The sequence below is a fragment of the Bactrocera tryoni genome, chromosome 4 (assembly GCF_016617805.1).
Source record: "Bactrocera tryoni isolate S06 chromosome 4, CSIRO_BtryS06_freeze2, whole genome shotgun sequence".
Classification (NCBI taxonomy): domain Eukaryota; kingdom Metazoa; phylum Arthropoda; class Insecta; order Diptera; family Tephritidae; genus Bactrocera; species Bactrocera tryoni.
The window spans coordinates 5230292-5248478 of NC_052502.1; the positions used below are offsets into that span (position 1 = coordinate 5230292).

Here is an 18187-nt window from a genome sequence, read left to right on the forward strand (position 1 = left end):
TTTATTACTCTTTATAATTTTCTATATAAGTTGGTTCTAATACATTTGATATTTAAAAATTTTTGGCCCATCAAACAATTCGATTGCGTTGGTGGCAACTTAGAAGACATCAAAATATTCACTGTCCACCTCGATGATTGTGAAATTCTCTTGATTGCCAAACATCCACCACTGATGCAAAATGTTCCGAATAATTAGAAAGCGTGTTGTTATGAACTCGAAAAAGTGGAAGAAAAGTGCACCTAAGTTGACAAGAGAACATAAACACATTGTTAAATGAATTTCAAGTTTTAGCTAATTACTTGATGTCAAGAGCGCGCATGAAGCCACCATCACTTCTTGCACCGTCAAATGCTCGTTGGGGCTCGCATTAATATTGTCCATGCAAATGAGTACTTGCTGCAGGACGACATGCGCCAGCGGCAGCAGGGACACGCTAAAGAGCAGGTGCTTCATGATGGCGCCGCCGCAACGCGCACAGAATAGCGCGTTCAACATGCGTCGCACGTTCAACTTTTCTTCTGGCACATCGAACGGCGTGTTGCATATTTCACAGCGCGTGTCACGCCGATGCAAAATCCAACGCTTCAAGCACGGCATGTGCACGAACCCCTGAAAACATTTAGAACTCAGCTCAGCTCAGGTGCGTATTTCACGAGCGCTTACCACACTACCGCGACACTGGCAGGGACAACGCGACAATTGCATGTCACTCCGATTGCAACGACAAATGCGACAAGCATTGCCGAACTCATTCGTGGACTGTATGGTTGTAATCGACTTGCACTCGTCTACCGCATTGATCGACGTTATGGAATTGGCATTGAGTACAGTTGTCGGACCAGCTATTTGCTCCGTTGTCACAACACTGTTGAATAAACGTATGGCCGTCGCCTCCGATAGTCCCTGCATGCCGTTCGTCCGTAGTCGTATTGGTGGATATGTTGACGTAGATGGTAGCGATGACAGAGCGCCGAATGGTGTTGTTCGGGCTCTTGGCAGCAATGGCGGCGGTGGAGGCGGCGGAGGCGGTGCTGGTGGTGCGGAAACTGAAGTTTGTGTTTGTGAAACTGCGACAGCGGAAGAACACGAAGTGTCTGGAGGCGCCGGCTGCTGCAGCTTGAGGCTTTCAAAGAACTACTCTACCTGGTCAACTGATAATTTTTTTTGAATTTCCTCGAAAATTCATACTAAACTGATTTTAATATATTTTTTTCATTTATTTCGAAGTGAGGTGACAACGCCTTGAGCTTCAAAGTCAAAGAAAATATTCGTATTGACAATGGATTCTAAGGAGTAGGCTTTTGTGGGTGAGAAGTATATAAATGCTGTCAAGCGGAAAAAGTGTGTTCTAAATTTTATGAGCTGCCATCTTTTGGAAATATTTCATATTTGTTAACAATATTTATAGCGCTGGCAACCTATAGAAAGCACCAACCCCCATGACTACGTTGGTGATTGTTATGTTTTCCAAAGAACAGTATCGGATAGTTTATAATCGTTGATAAATTTCAAATATGTTCACATTTATTTCTCTTGAAGGAAATAATCCGTAATTTACCAATTCGTTTTTTCTAATATTTTAATTCAAATCTTGCCTACCTACATATGTATTTCAATATACAGTATGTTATCAATATTATATGCCAGTGCTTCTACCAATCGTTGAAGGACTTATCAAAATCGATTTTGGGTTTCGATTTGTATCTATGCTTGTAAAACGACGATCCTTTGAGGTTCTATTTATTTCTGGAAATAGAAAAAAGTCGCACGGAGCTATATATGATGAATGTGGAAGTTGGAGCATGGTACAGTATTTGGCAACAAATTGTGTGCAGGTGCATTAACAAAAACCGACAAGGTCATAAAAACACATCTAACCTGATAAAAACAAAGTAAGCAAACAATACAGCTGAAAATTTTATCGTACACCAGGTGCATGTGTATCAGCAGGACTCCAAACCCGCGAATTTGAAATTTTCAACTTATCGTTACTTTCTAAACAAACCTATTTACTCGCATTTTTCCAATTTGTGTTGTGCTTTCTAAAATGTTCAAGCTATTTTTTATTTGTGAATTAAGCGGCCTAGGCTAGAAAAAAAGGTGATCAATACCAGCCTTTCCCTTAATTTCAAACCAACTTTTCATTCCCTGTTCAGAGCACAGTAAGCTTACCACAACTAAGCAACTGGAAGGAAACGTTGCGACGACGTGTCGTAGACCCTATAATGGATATACGGGCCATTCCATACAAAAGTTATCTTCAACAATTTTTTTTGTGCAAAATATTTATTTTTGTTTTGGTTTTTAGTAAAATGTTGGACACATTTTCAGTTATTCCAAATAACATATGCAAAATTTTGGAGTAACAAATTTTCAAAAAAAAATTTAAGTGCAAATTTTAAGTGTACGCTTTTTTCTCGGGTTTCCAATGAGGAATATTGTGTTGAATTTGTTCGACATTTTTTTATAAAAAAAAGTGCATTTTTATAACCATTAATTTTGTTTAAAAAATGGAACTATTTATATTCAGTTATTTTTATTGAAAATTGTACGTCAGACATTTCAGTTACTAATTAATAAGTTTCAGAAAGGGCCATACAAAATCTGACGGTGTGAAATTTTGCACCGTCGATATACTTATGACTACTATATGATATAAATTATTTTCCAAGTAAATGCTACTCAAATTGTTCAGATTGAACACACATAGCATATAGATGTCATTCACACTGACAGATCTAAATGAAGAAAAAATATTTATAGAATGTCTTTCGCTCTTATTAAGTAACCCTAATTCGCCTTAAAGGTGGTGGTAATCCCCAAAACGTTTTTCTTTGGGAGCACACCGTTAGTCGTTTACGTTTTCAGAATTATAATAGTTATACAAGAATTAAGACAAAAAAGCACCCGAAAACTATAATTCCTCGGGTAAATGATATTTCAAAAAAAAAAAAGTATTTTGCTGAGGGCTGTCCTTAATTACTATGACAAATATAGGCACGATCTTTCAACCAGTTTGTTTACAGTAGCTGCTTAAGTCGATACATCTCAGTAGAACGCTGCGATTTTTACAATGGATAAAAATATCGAACAAAGAATTCGTCTCAAATTTTGTATTTCTAACCAAATTTCGTCTGCTGAATCGTTGCGAATGTTGGAAAAGACTGATTCAGTTTTATCAAAAACACAAGTCTACGACTGGTACAAAGCCTTCAAAGACGGTCGAGAGATCGTTAAAGACATGTCTCGTTCTGGACGATCTTCGACCTCTTCAACTGATAAAAATATTAAGAAATTGGTGGATATTTTAGGTATGGAACGCGTTTTTGCTCGACTTGACCTGCAGCAAATTTTTTTTTCAAAAAGAGTACCAGCAGATTTGGCACCGCGTGATTTTTTCTTGTCCCCCAAACTGCAATTGCCGTAGAACCCGATTTCAGTCGATCGAAGAGTTAAAACAAAATTCACTGAAGGAGCTGAAAGCCATCCCAAAAATTGCTCATGAAAAGTGTTTCCAGGACTAGAAAAATCGTTGGCATAAGCATATGACATCTGGAGGGGATTACTTTGAAGGCGAGAAAACAAATATTGTTGCATAATTAAATATTTTGTGTTTTATTTACCATTTCCGGGTACCTATTTTGTCTCAATGCATGTGACGGGAATTAAAGAACGCATTTCTTTTAACAGAAACAGAATATGTATATAAAAACAGCATTAAAGAAAATACATCAAAGCAACCTTATCTTGGAACAATAGAAATGCACTATCCATACAACAAACAATAACAACTTAGATTGTTATCAACTAGTAAATAACCGGCATCTCAATAGTACAGGTATAATTAGCACTAAGATTTATGTAAGCAAACCTAGACAAACGATATATTATATATGAACAAACTATAAAGTAAACGTGCTAGTTAGTACAAATAGAAGTAAAACCCATGTAAACAGTTAGACCTGAAGAGTATTAATAAGGAGCGCAGCTCTTGGTGCAGCTCACAAAAATATATCTTTTGACTCATTTTTACTTTTTTATATATTTATACTAATAAATAAACAAATATGGTCAACATTTTGGTCTTTTTGCCTTTTTTCGCTAGACACATTATTCCATCAGTGTAAATCGAAATTTTGAAATTTCCAGAACGGAAGCGAGCGAACCATTTTTGTGCTGCACGAACTGATATAGTAGCATCGTCTCCGTAAACTTCATAAATTTCGTTGGTGGCTTGAGTGGTATTCTCCCCTTCTTTATACAAAGATTTCAAAATATAGCGAATTTCTTCATTATTTTCACTCATTTTTTAACAACTGTAACCTTTTTTCAACTTCCCCGAATTTTATTTTTTTTTTGATTAAATGAAGCTTGAAATCTCACCTTTTCGACACTATATGGTATGAAACAATGTGATTGGTAGCACTGGAGATATACGACTGCAACGGCATCAATTGACAAAATACGAAAAGACTTTTTCGACAACCCAAAATTTGCTGAAATACGAGTAGTACTAAATAATTAACTTGAATTCACTTACATGATGGCAAAATATTTCCTCTTAAATAAAAGTGCGTTTCCAGTTTTTTGTAGCTCGAAAATGTTAATTCTTTTATTTTCATAGCAACAATTAGTATATACAAAAACAAATATATATGTATGTTGTTTGAAACAAATAATATAAAAATCGTAAAGTTAGACTCCCATAAATAATCTTTGTTTGTTTTGCTTGAATTTAATATCGCACAATTTTTAACACACATCAAATTCTGCTGAGAAATTTTGTTGAAGCGAATAAAAATGAGTTCATGTGTAATATCAATACATACATACATATGCAGTCATATAAATTATATTACGCTTGTTAAGTTAGTGAGTGTATTTGTGTTATATATATTATGTCATATGTATATATGTGTGAGTGTATGCAATGCAGCCACAATTCAATAGACAAATTTAAATAAAAAATCATTTGCATGTACTTATATATGTGTTTGGGTGTGTGTATATTTATTGAAGTAAACATAATGTTAGCATATATTGTATGTAGTAGGCATGGTTCCGCTTGGAGTATATCGAAACGTACGTATGTATTTAGTCAAATGTATTATTCATAAGGTTCTTAGTATGTGTGCACATACATATAAAAGTAAATATAATATATTTAGTATCAATAACATAGTTTGCTCCTTTAACATTTTGCAATTAAGAAGACTTCTTTTTTTACAATTTCACGCTTTTCTGTGCCAACAACAATTGAGTGTTAAATAGAAATGTAGACATACATAGTAAATTCTTAGACAAAGTCGCTAATGCCTAATTAGCTGCATTATTGTTGTGCGTAGCTGTAAAGTACAAAAGCACTGTGGCTGCAACTACGCACGAACCAGATCAGAAAAAGTAGTAAAAATGGTTTATGGCTTGCATTTTTTACTGTTAACATTTATATAACCAATAAATAAAATGTTTAAATTTTTACAGCAATTATTTTTTTCTTTTAGTTCAACACGATTTAGTGAAAATATTTAAACCTTGTAAACGCTCGTAGAGCCCTAACCATTTATTTCGGCTGATTTTAGTACAGTCAACACTTTGGGTGTGCGTTGACATGGCAATGGTGGATTAGTATGAGTGGATTATTTGTGGTAGTGACCGGATTTAGAGTTCTGGATGTCGAAGGTGTTGTTTCGTTTGATTTTTAAATCGCTTGCGCCGCATTTACTGGCAATTACGGAAGCGACGGTAGATGCTTTGCACGTAGATGAAAACACACTTCCAGTCAGGCCGTTTCATCTCTACCATATCCTCGACATCGAGTAGTGGCGCTATGCCAGCTTTCTCACTGCAATTTGAGGGCAAATATTTGTAGTTTAATTTTAGAGTAATTTGTGTGGATGGAAGGTGCAGTGTATTTGTTGTACTTACTCGGCCACAGTGAAAGCTAATTCAAAATTGTGTCTTCGGTTTTGAGGTGTTAATTTACTATAATCGAAGGCATCTGGCAAGAAATGATGTATTAGCGCACAAAATGCTAAACCATCTGACCAGCTGGCACTAAAGTTGCTTATTTGGACGTTCTGCAAAAGAGTTGGAATATTTTAATAAATCTGTTACAAAGCAGCGCATCAATGAAACACAAAACAGTAACAACAACTAGTGCAAATTAGCGCTAAAATTACGGTCAAAAATAAATAAATGAAAATAAAAATAAAAAAAAAATATTTAAAATTAATTATAACAGCAGTTATGCGAAAATAAATATAAAATAAATATTATTTTTTAATAAAACGAAATAAAAAAAATTATAAAATAAAATTTTAAAATCTATGTAAAATAATATAATACATTATAGAGGAGTAAGATATGGCATAAAACTTAACAAAGCAGACTCAAAGCATTTCTGCAATTATACATTATTAAATAGCTGGAGGATGGTCACTATACAAGTAAATAGCATTAGTATGTATTTACACTATTTCTCTTTATAAATTTAGTGTATTAGTTGCTTACAAGAGGCCTGCAGAGTTATTGCAATTTTTTAAGCTTTTGTTAGCGACCGTTAGCTGGCCGTTTCCTTAGCGATACAATTGCTGGTTGTAGCGCAAGTTTGCTAGTAAAAATTGTAGAACATATAGCAAGAAATATTGATATGATTGCAACGCCTATGTATTTTTTGTTTTTGTTTTGTCATTAAAAGTGATACCTCATATTCCTGTGTTTTCGATTGGCACCACTGCAGAAGTTGCTCCTTCACAGTGGCGGCGCGTGCATTTAATGCTGGATCAGTAAATTGGAATATACGTGCGGAGCCAGAAGGTGAGGCTGTGCCCCCGGGGGTGGTGGGTGTTGACGGTGATCTGAACAAAGGGTTTTAACGTTTTTAAGCAACATTGTAGCAAATTGAAAATGTTCGCTAGAGATTAGTTCTACTTTGTTGGTGGGTTTCGTCTCTGACTACCGTATTAAAATTTTCGATTTTATTTCTTGCATACAATGCTTCAGTTAATTCAATACAGAAAATCTACTCAAACTGGCACTAAGTTGTGAGCGTGTTTTGTAGAAATTTTAGGTATTTTAACTGGCTGCGAGCGCATACTTGGAAGTAGTGTTTTGACCATAGAAGGGTCTGAAGTTGAAAGGCAACGCTTTTTAATTGGTTTGAGTTCTTGTGTTGGTTTTTGTATGCAAAATTGAAAAATTAAACTAAAAAACAGTTACATTTTGGTATTCGACGTTAATGTTTCGTGTGTTCTAACTTAGAGTTAATCTTACAAATACTAAAATTATTGCTGATAATGAGTTGTATAGTTTTATAATAATAATTACAGATACCATCACCTTACTTTTTGTATAAAATAAAGAGTGCTTTCTAATAATGTGGTATAAAAAGGTAGTATGTGAGCTAAAGATTTCCATCACCAGCTGAGTTTAGTTTAAATATTTAAAAATCATGTTAAGTGGTCTATGATTACTTTCTGAAATACTGCTGTTTGTAATATGAGAGATAAGGTAACCATTTGTAATAGATCTTACATTTCTTGGAATAACAGTACATATTTATAAATATTTAGTATTTTTTTTTCTTATAGTCGCTGAGTTCAAAAATCACAACTCGGCCACCAATTTTATACTGGATTGGAGCAGTATTTTCAATAATAATAATATTTTCTTTACAGTTTTGTTCTTTTCCTTTTTCAAAAGCTCTAAGACATAATTTATAGAACAAATATTGGATAGTCGAAAAAGTCTTTTCGTATTTTGTCGATTGATGTCATTGCAGTCGTATATTTTCAGTACTACCAATCACATTGTGTCATACCATATAGTGTTGAAAAGGTGAGGTAAGCTTCATTTAACTAAAAACTATTAAATTCGGGGAAGTTGAAAAAAAATACAGCTGTTCAAAAATTAGTGAAAATAATGAAGAAATTCGCTATATTTTGAAATTTTTGTATAAAAAGGGGACGAAGGCCACGCAAGCCACCAAAGAAATTTGTGAAGTTTACGGAGACGATGCTGTATCAGTTCGTGTAGCACAACAATGTTTCGCTCTCTTCCGTTCTGGAAATTTCGTGATGAAGCTCAACAGATGGTCGCAAAGCCAGGATTGACGCCTCGAAAGGTTATGCCGAGTGTTTGGTGGGATTGGAAAGGAATCATCCACTATGAGCTGCTCCAGCCTGATCGAACGATTAATTCCACATTTTGCTGCCAACAACTGATGAGATTGAAGCAAGTAATCAAAAAAAGAAAAAAACTGTCAGAACTGATAAACAGCAAGGGCTTCGTCTTCCATCAGGACAACGCCAGACCACACACATCTTTGATGCAAAAACTGGGAGTTTGGCTGGGAAGTTTGTAACCACCATATAGCCCTAACCTTGCACCATCGAACTACCATTTGTTTCGATCAATGCAGAGCTCCCTTAATGGAGTAAAGTTGGTTAAAGAGAAGCCTGTGAAAATTCTTGTCGAGAAACCAGAAAAGTTGTATACTGAGGAAATAATGTCTCTAGCGAAAAAATGGCAAAAAGTTGTCGACCAAAATGGTACATATTTGGTTAATTAAAGTTCAAAAATACGAAAAGAATTTTCCGACTACTGATTATTTTGAACAATTTTTTCTGCGTTGCAATATTTAACTAATTATATAAACGTATGTATGTGCGTAATTTTTTTACATTTTTTTGTGGGACATACATACTTACATATGTATGTAAATTCGTTTAATTTTTTTTTTTTTTTTTGTGAGACGAACTTATCTTTATCTAGTTATCATAGTGAAGAAAATAATAAATAGTATCTTACTTTGGAGATTGTTGTGAGTTTTGTTTGTCCAGCTGACGGAATTTCGCAAACGGTGAAACTGGCTTCGCTGCAGTGCTGCCAGCGCCAGTAACTGTGCGTGTTGTAACTGCAACAAAAAATTGCATTGAATTTTAGTAAAAAGTACGTTAATAAACTAAATGGCAAAATATTAGAAAAATGTTTACCTTTTGTTGTTGTGGTTACAACGGCGCCATCCTTTTCCTTTGTTTCTGTTTTCTCAGTGGTGGATGTAGCTTGTTGCTCTGTAGAGGTGAGTATTTGAAGAAATTATATTTGTTTGTGTTTTGCATGGAATTATTGTTTGTTTTTATTTTTGTTTTATGTCGGTTTGAAGCATTTGTAAAGCACAAAAATTGCAAAAATATAGAAAAAAAGAGAACAAAAATATGTAGCATGCGTTAATTAAATACTTTGTATTCTACATATATATGTATATTTTGTGTAAACAGATTTCATATACAAAAGTTATCAACAAACTGTGTTGAGACACTATAATTAATTCGATTCATGTTTGAAAATGGTACAAAGCAATAAACTAAATTTGTGTGATTTACAATTTCAATAGTAGCTACATAAAATGTATTCGCTTTTACATATACATACATATGTATTATCAAAATTAAAATTAATTTAAGTAAAAATTAAATTGAAAATTAAGGGAAATTAGCCAATTTTCATACATGAACCTTTTCAATCATATCAACCATTTTTAGTAATATTCTTGAATAACAAAAGCCAATTTATTGCAACTACTTTTAACAATCTAATGGACAAAACAATTTTCTACTTAAATAAACAATTGCTTAGGGTCTTCTAAATGGACAAACACAAAGTTATATGCACATAAAAATCTCCAAAAACGCTTTGTATAAAAAATTCTCACTTATCCGTGGCATACACACTATTTATTTTACAGGTTTTTAATGCTTAAACTGCTTAAACTCCCAAGTTCACTTTCGAAGTCTTCTTGAAAAATAGATGAGCTCAAACCTATTTCAAAACGGTCTAAATAAAGCACATCTATATAAATCGATTGCAAATGTTGTATAATTGTGACCCCCAAAAGGTTGAAATAATGTTCAAAATGCAAATTCTATTTATTTGCAAAGAAAAAAATCCAGAAACCAAATCATTCAACTCCCTACTTAAATGTGTTGTTGCATTCACAAAAATCCATAATTTTTACAATATTTCGGCAGATGTTTGTATGTACATATATGTATGTAAATGTACATACATACATATGTATGTATGTATGCACATATTTCTATATAGAGATATCCAAAAACCCGTTTTTCTTATCAATGAAGATAAGTCCAACATCTCAAAAAATTACAATTTCCGTAAGATTTTTCAAAATTTTAAACAACTAAGAGCAGTGTTATATTAAGTTAGAGGTTATAGAATGTCTCATGTAAAATGAAAGAAATTATGCAAATAAGTAAGAAAATATTAATCAGAATAAAAAATATCATATGAGCATCGCATAGAAAATGGTTTTCAAGGATTTTCGCAATTTTTGGAAAGCTCATGAACGTTTTAAGATTTTTTAAAATGTTTAAAAAAATAACAAAATGTTTAAAATTAATAAAAAGCATAAATCATAAAGATAATAATTTAAATAATAAAAAAAAATTTGTAAAAACGTGGATAAACGTTCCACTTGGAGTCGAATTTTACCCTATACCTATGAAAGAAGCATTTTTAAATTTTTTACATACAAAAGTCCGATACAAATACACCAATCCTTTCAAACATTATGGTTTATATGCCCAAAAATCGTTTATTTTATTTTTTTTTTAATTTCCTGCATTTTTCCCATAACGTTTCCGAAATGCGAACACAAACACACACAAACACTAAGTAAATAAACTTCACACTCCCAATAATAAATAGCATGAAATATAAATTGAACAGAAAAATCGCATGCGAATCAACGAATGTGAATATAACAATGTGCAAATGTATACGCCACACATATGTACATATGTATGTAATAACATACAAAGGAAAAGCCAAAAATTAACACGAGTTTAGGCGCAGCGAGTGTTGAGCAACGAGTAATTCTACAAAAAAACAACGCTTTCCACTCGTCGCGCATTCAAAAAGGCATGCGTTCAAAGCCGATCGTCAGTCGTGGTCCACACTCGTTCACACTTTCATTTGCAAACATATTCGTCAACAAAAATTTATATATGTACAAGTGTAAAAATAGGTCCTTTCGTACAGTAGTGTTACGCCGTCCATATGTACAGGTATGCGCGTGTATGTATATGGTTGATGTGTATTTACAGAAGGAGGGACAACATGGTTGAATTATTATTACAAAAAACATATGATTAAACATTAGTAGCTGTATTGATTTAGCCAAATCAATCACTGATAAACTTTGATTTTAACATTATTAATTGTTAAGAAATCTCTCAAGCAGTATACGAACACGAACGAACGAACGAGCCAACGAGCGAATCAACGAGTTGATACTTAAGTAAACGAGCGTGTAAGTGAGCGAGCTGACTATTAGGCAGGCGGTCAGGCGAGCTGGCAGGTGGATTTGGAGCTGTGAGCTGTGAGCTGTGGGCTATGCGTGAAACTGGGCGTGGCTAGGAGCTGGGGTCAACATTGTAGTCTGTAACGGCGTTAAAACTGAACAAAAAATACCATAGTACGAGTACAGTGTGTGTATCGATTTTTATTTAGGTTAGTGTTTGGAACAACGCACTGATAAAGCAGTTTGTAATGTTGTGGAGAAGGTCAGAAAAGCGAGACACATGAAAAACGCAGATGAACTCACACTGAATAGAGTAGATATGTAGAAGGCTGAGCACAGTTCAAGTTTGAAGTGATGGCCACACCAAACATATCGTCTTCAAGATAAACGGCGTGGCCTGTTGCATTAAATGAAGCTGTTGATGTAACATATGCCGCTGGGCGCAATTTTACTGGCAGGCATTCCGTCAATTTCGACATCATTGCATTAACGCAAGCGCTAATGACCCAAGTGGGCCTTAGTGGGGTTCCAACGGTCACTGGGCCATTTCGTGCATTCAAATATATTAGTGTACTGTGCGTGTAAATGGTATTTGTTTGGTTTATGACATTAGCCTTCGACTGTGTATTGAGGTTAAATTGAAATCGGCGTAAAAGTTTCAATAATAAAACAACATGTGGTCCCTCCTCTTCCATTTTCCTTCACGTCAATTCGTACAGAGTCGCAGAACAGTCCCAATACGTAAAATAATTGAGAAGACTGAGAAATATGGCAAGAGGGAACGCGCTAAAGATTATTAATTGACTATACTGTTATTGTGTAACGTTAGAAACGCGGCGAGTTACTCGGCAGCAACTGGCCTGTAAACGTCAACTTTGTATTGTAACTTTTTAATTTTAATGTAGAGGTTTCGTTTGTGTTCACTTGACAACCGCAACTAAACTCTTTCTTAGGCACTATGCATTTCGTTTTTGTTATGTTGGCTCGCTTTTGCAATTTGGAATGGTTGGCACACGTGTGACCCCAGCTCAGCGTGCGAGCCTTACATCCTACGAGCCCATCATCAGCTGTTCGAATGCGTCTTCAACGTTGCTCTCGTCGAGCAGATTCAAACTAGCTATATGCGGCATTGTTGCGCTACGTGTCAACCCACCGCCCAATACAGTTGCTGCAGTCGCTGGCATACCGTTACTGGTCACTGCAGTCAACGATTTGCGACTGGCCGAAATCTTTTCACTGGTTTTGTGACGATTAATAGTCGACTTCTTTGCTCCCGTCGCTGCGGTGGACGTTGTTGCAGTTGTTATTGCTGAACGCATTTCCACTGCTTCGCCACCACCAAGTTGATTTGGCGATTTTTTGCCTGTGAAGTAAGCCGCCACGGTGCGCTGTTTCTCACCGACCTCCGTCTTATCTATGCCCGCCTCATACATGCGCACGTTCAAAGTGTGCCCGGATTTGGTGCGTCGCAGTTCGCTACCTACAGCGCTGTTGCCGAACTTCGGCGACGTCGCCGGTTGCTGGATGTTCGCTTGATTTTGCATTTGTACAATCTGATTCCACGAATCACTCTTGCTCAAACGATTCGTCCGCGGATGTGCGTCAAAATGCGCGTGCTCATGATCTTCCTGGCGACGGGACATGGATGTGAATGCGCTGATATTGTTAAAAACAATATTGCGCGGTATGAGATCTTCATCCGGCTGCGGTGTGGCCGGGATTTCCACAATAGAGGGTTTCTTCGTTAGCGTTGAGTGCTGAACAATCTGATGTTGCGTATTCTTCATCACTTTAGTGCTGCTTTCGAACTTTTGGGTTTGCGTATTAGCTGTGGGACTCTGATATGAATTGGGCATGTAATGGTGGCGTTGTGGTGGACCGAATTTTTTCAGTATGGGCATATCCTCCTTGGGCAGTGATGACTTTACGATGTCTGGCGTGTCTGCTGGCGCCGATGACTTATACTCCTGTTTAACTATTGTCTTTGACTCCGATATGTAGGCGGCTTTGCGTTGCTGCTGCTGTACGTCGTAGACATTGCCAAGACTTTTGCGACGCAGTTCATTCAACTGCAGCTGCTCTTCCTGTTTATGGTCGAACTGGTGCTGCTTACTAGACACTAGGGACTGTTGTGAGAGCACGCGATTCTGCGCTTGCAAAGGCGTCATTGCTGCGTCGAAACCACGCGTTTTTGGAGCCGCCTGTATTGGCTGATACGCGTAGTGTTGTTCCGAGGTTTGGCTTTGTGATGATGACGACAATGTCTGACTACGTGTGGTCAATTTGGGAGTGGGTTTAGCTCTGGGTTGCGTGGTTTGTAGCGGTAGCTGCTGTGGTCTTTCTTGTGCTGGCAATTTTGTTTGTAATGGCTGGGGTGGAGGTTTCTGGTTGGGTGTATGAGCATATTGTGGTTGGTAATTTGGATGTGATTCTGACAGTGGTGCATTTTGTGCACCTTTTACCGTAGGCTTGGGGGCCACTTGGGGTTTTGGCTGTGTTGGACCCTGTAAGTTGCTTTGTGACATGGGTTGTGTCTGCGGGGCCACATATGCTTGTGGGTTATAGGTGTTTGACTGTAAGTTTTTGACATCCACAGTTTTCCTCGATTGCTTGGATTGTGGCAAAATTTCATCAACCGTGTGAATAGGATTAGGCGTCCAACTTGTACCTGGTGAAGGTAAGTTATGTGACATTGACGAACTAGCTGATGAATTCTCGGAGGAATTGCGATTTCGCTGCAGAGGTAAAGCATTCGGCTGTTGCTTACTATATTGATTTTCTTGGACGGCTTCGGTGGGGTAAGTTACCGTATAAGCAGTTTGTGTTTCACTTGTGTATGGCACTGAGTTGGTGGAGAAAGTGTTAGAAACATTAACCGTCTGATACTGTACTTGTTGTTGTTGTGCCGGAGCTTCATTTTCATTTGAATATTTTGTCCTATCCATGTACGATTGCTGCTCTAATCGGTATTTCTGCTCGGCACGCGCCAATTGCAAGCTTCGATCCATTTGCTGGCTTGGCTTTGGTGGTGTTTTTGGTCTCGGTTTCTTTTGTTTGCTTTGCGCTGGAGCCTTAATTGGATTCTGAATATATTCTGGTATACGATTAGGCTCAAAATTGGTAACTTGAGGAAATAAAGGTTCGACAACTGGCGCTTGATATGAACGACCATCTGGAGATAAGCAAACCTTTGGTGACTCCACCTTTCTTACGGGATCTTTCTTCACCTTCGCTATATTACTTCCACTTTTGCCAATATTTCTCATTGTTAGCAATAAGTTTTGAGCGTTGCGTGAGTTTTTGCCGAAGACTTCATCGTCACTGGCATGCGCCGTTCGACGGTCCCGTATTGTAACTGCAGTTTGACTTTGTGGCTTACCCATTACCCGAGTTTCGGCACGATATTCCATTAAATTATCCGAGTCCAAATCGTCATCAGTATAATCAGTTTGTGGCATGGCTAAAATACTGGGACTTGTTGGTGCACTATCTATTGGGCTCGCATAATCGAATTGTCTTGGTGGTGGTGCATCATTGTAGAATGCTTGATTTTCTGCAGGCGGCTCATAGGTTGGATTGGAACTGGTTAAAACCAGTGGTGTTGCATGAGGATCGGTCAATGAGCTTTCGCGCTGTCGCACATAGTCCGCAGTTATTGACGTCTCAATAGCCGACGGCAGACACGGATAACTTTTATAGTTATTAGTGCGGGCTAAGTCGGCATATGTAAAGGATATATTTGTTGGCGGTGGTGGAGCTGGGTATATGTTAGTTGTTGATGCGTAAACTTGTGATGGTTGTTGCTGTTGTGGCACATATTGACTCTGTGCAGCCATATATGGATCGGCTGCGCTTGGCAGCGAGGGACGTTTCTTGTATTCATCCATTTGTGGTTGGCTTACCTTTGGCGAACGCAATGAATGATGCCTCTGCAAATATGAATGTTGGTGATTATCATTTTGTGAACGCTCCTCGAAAGTATGCGCTTTCTTTCTGAAATCACTATTGTCTACTGCGGGCTTCGCAACCCAAGGCAGACCAATGGGCGATGAAGTTGTAGATGAGGGTGATGTTACATGAGCGCCATTCACTGACGGTTTTGTGGTCAGGAATTGCGGTGAGGCAGGTGTCAACTGCACGGGTGCTGAGTGGGGTTTCTTGGTGATGGACGGTGGTTGCCAAGTATTTGACTTTTGTGGCAGTTGTGGTATGGGTTTGAAAATGTTATGACCATGTACATCGTTGTTTTCGATGGGTCGAAAAACGGATTGAGGCGCATGCTGGAATTTATTCACCGGTGCTGGTTTGGGCACCGTCATGCTCGGCATGGCAGCATGTTGTGCCGCAGCCAATCGCTCTCGTTCCATTATTTCTCGCTCGTAGAACTCACGTTCAAGGCGATCGCGTTCCTGACGCTCGCGCTCTAAACGTTGACGCTCCTGCCGATCACGTTCAATGCGTTCACGCTCGAGGCGTTCTCTCTCCATGCGACGCAGACGTTCGTTCTCCTCATGCTGACTACGCTGCAACTGGTGCTGATGTGCCAGTTGTTGTTGTTGCTGCCTTTGTTGTTGTTGGTATTGTAAGTACTGTTGTTGTTGTTGATTCTGATTATGTTCTTGGTTTGCCACTTGTTTCTGCCAGTAACTCTTACTTGCGCTGTGTGGCACATGTCCAGGTGCTTGTGGTGGTTTGCCCGTGGTGACCTGTGCAGCAGCACCCACCTCAAACGTGTGCTTTAAATTACCGAATTTATTGGTCCAATTCGACACAGAGCGCGAACCGGTCCAACCAAGTCCAGGCTTAGCGCTTTGCTTATTGATGAAGGCTAGAAATTTGTGATCGTTTTCGGTCTTCGGCACGAAAGGCGGCACAGCGTTGCGCACTTTGTGTTTGACATTAACTTGCAGAGTGCGCTTCAATCCCAGTTGAGGAGTTTTCTCTTCTTGTTCCGAATCTGTGTCAAAATCTGGGTTATATTTCTTAGTCTTTGGTATATCGATGGTGTTTGCGCGTTTCATAAGTTGTTTCTTGCTTGAGAAACGGTTAGACTTATAGGCAGAGTCGGGCGAAATATTACCATTTGCGTAAAACTCCTTCTGCTCTTCTTGGTTGTCATTAACAAAAGGTTCAGAATCATTAGTGGTTGGATTCGGCTGAAAGCTTACCGAAAAGTTGCCTGACAAGGGCCGTTTGCTCTTTTGGCCATCATTTTCTCTAAGGGTTGGATGCGCATCACCATTCAAACATACTATAGAGTTCTTAAGTTGATTCGGCACAAATTGATTCGGGCGGTAAAGTGTAGAAGACGAGCTGCTCGTGAGTATGGCACCCGACGAAGGATTCTTTTCGATGGGAAACCATTGTGGTGGCGTAAGTGGATTTGCTGTCATGCCACTTTCTGGCGTTGTGCAATTTGATATATTGTCTATCAACTGCATATCTTCCATGTAGCGACGGGCATCAGCCAATTCTTCACGACTAACACCTACCGTATGGCGGCTGTTACGATTTCGTCGTCGAGCAAAACGTTGCCGATTCGCGCGTTGTCCGTCGCCCTCCGGTGAAGAAGTCTCATCAAACTGTCCACCATTATCGGCCATATTTGACAAATTTACTGCTGCATCACGTGAAGTGAGACCGTTCTGGAGACGTGCGACCAATGCCAACAACGCTTCACGTTTACTACCATCAACCGGTATGTTTTTGCCCTCTTTCAGTGACAACTCGAGACGTGTAAGAGCTGTTGTGACCTCCTCAATTAAATTGGAATCACTTTGCAATTGCAAACTATCACGCAAACCGGCCGCAATGAGGCGCAAGTCCTCACCACTTTCCGTACCTGAGTCCTCCTTTTGAGGAACACTTAACCTATCCAGCTGCTTCTGTTGCGAAGCGCTAACACTATTGCCGGTGATTTTTGGCATTACAATGTCACGTGTCATTGTTGTTTCAGACGAGTTTGAATCTAAGGTTTTGTCAGAGTTCGTGCAATCTGCACTTGTTGGTTGTATATTTGGGTCACTGTGTGTGTGGTTTACGTTTGTGTGGTCAGTGTGGTTTTTACTGTCTTCGCTATTGTGGGTGTTGTTATTGTTGTTGCAATTATTAACAGTACACAAATCACTATGTTCACTAATCTTAATACTACTACTACTACAGCCCTTATTTGTACGTGTGCTAGTGATTGCAGGTAGGTTCAGCTCCGTATTCGGTGCTCTTTCTTGAAAGTTCCGTGCGTTGGCAATTGCGTTTGGCAAACTCTTTTGCAAAATATCTTGCAATAGCGGCACTAGGGACTCACCCTTATCGTCATCGACGGATTTCGAGTCGGTTTTGTCGACACTCGATTCAGCTACACTCTCTTCGTTCGAGTTTGAATTCTTACTATCGCTTTCAACGTCAGCTTCTTCGTTTATTTCTTTTGTGGCAACACTTTCTTTTGCTTCTAAGTTTACTTCTTCAATTTCTTTAGTTACTTGCTCTACCTTCTCTTCTTTTACATTTTCAGTAACACTAGTATCTTTTTCTTTATCAATGTTTTCTGCTTCTTCTTCTTCTTCTTTCTTTTCAATGTTATCTGTGGTCTCTTTAGCTTCACTAGCTATGTTGTGACTTGATTTGAATACTTCTTCTTCGCCTAGATCGGCTTCAGCATCACTGTAATCGGTTACAGTAACCTCTTCAATGATCTCCTCGTACTCACTAGCACTGCTTTCATCGACTTCTGGAACGTTTTCGGATATATCACCCGATTTTAAATCTTTTTTCTCTATAGATAGTACAAATACAAAAAAAAAGCGTAAGAATTTATGCTCTAACAAAAACTTATCGACTTCAAAAATGATAATTTGGAATAGTTTT

At 38.0% G+C, this 18187-nt stretch overlaps 2 protein-coding genes across 18 annotated transcripts in view; both read right to left on the bottom strand.

Annotated features, from left to right (window-relative positions):
- Positions 1–1268, bottom strand: LOC120775219 (E3 ubiquitin-protein ligase MARCHF7). Its single transcript, XM_040105286.1, has 3 exons — positions 667–1268; positions 303–612; positions 1–242 (listed from the first exon to the last, which is right to left on the bottom strand). Exons 1-3 carry the CDS (start codon positions 910–912, stop codon positions 100–102), a joined length of 699 nt encoding a protein of 232 aa, XP_039961220.1. The 5' UTR covers positions 913–1268; the 3' UTR covers positions 1–99.
- Positions 1269–4895: 3627 nt separating this feature from the next.
- Positions 4896–18187, bottom strand: part of LOC120773392 (titin) — a 62199-nt gene continuing 48907 nt past the window's right edge. For 12 of the 17 annotated variants that reach the window (XM_040102231.1, XM_040102233.1, XM_040102228.1 and 9 more), the window contains 6 exons: positions 17628–18095; positions 8997–9074; positions 8812–8917; positions 6707–6860; positions 5929–6080; positions 4896–5845 (listed from right to left, as the gene is read on the bottom strand). In XM_040102231.1, the coding sequence (XP_039958165.1) occupies positions 5722–5845; positions 5929–6080; positions 6707–6860; positions 8812–8917; positions 8997–9074; positions 17628–18095 (1082 nt within the window). In that variant the 3' untranslated portion in view covers positions 4896–5721. Of the gene's footprint in view, positions 5846–5928; positions 6081–6706; positions 6861–8811; positions 8918–8996; positions 9075–17627; positions 18096–18187 lie in introns of those variants that run through there. The other 5 variants (XM_040102235.1, XM_040102234.1, XR_005705157.1 and 2 more) reach the window with 5 other exon arrangements.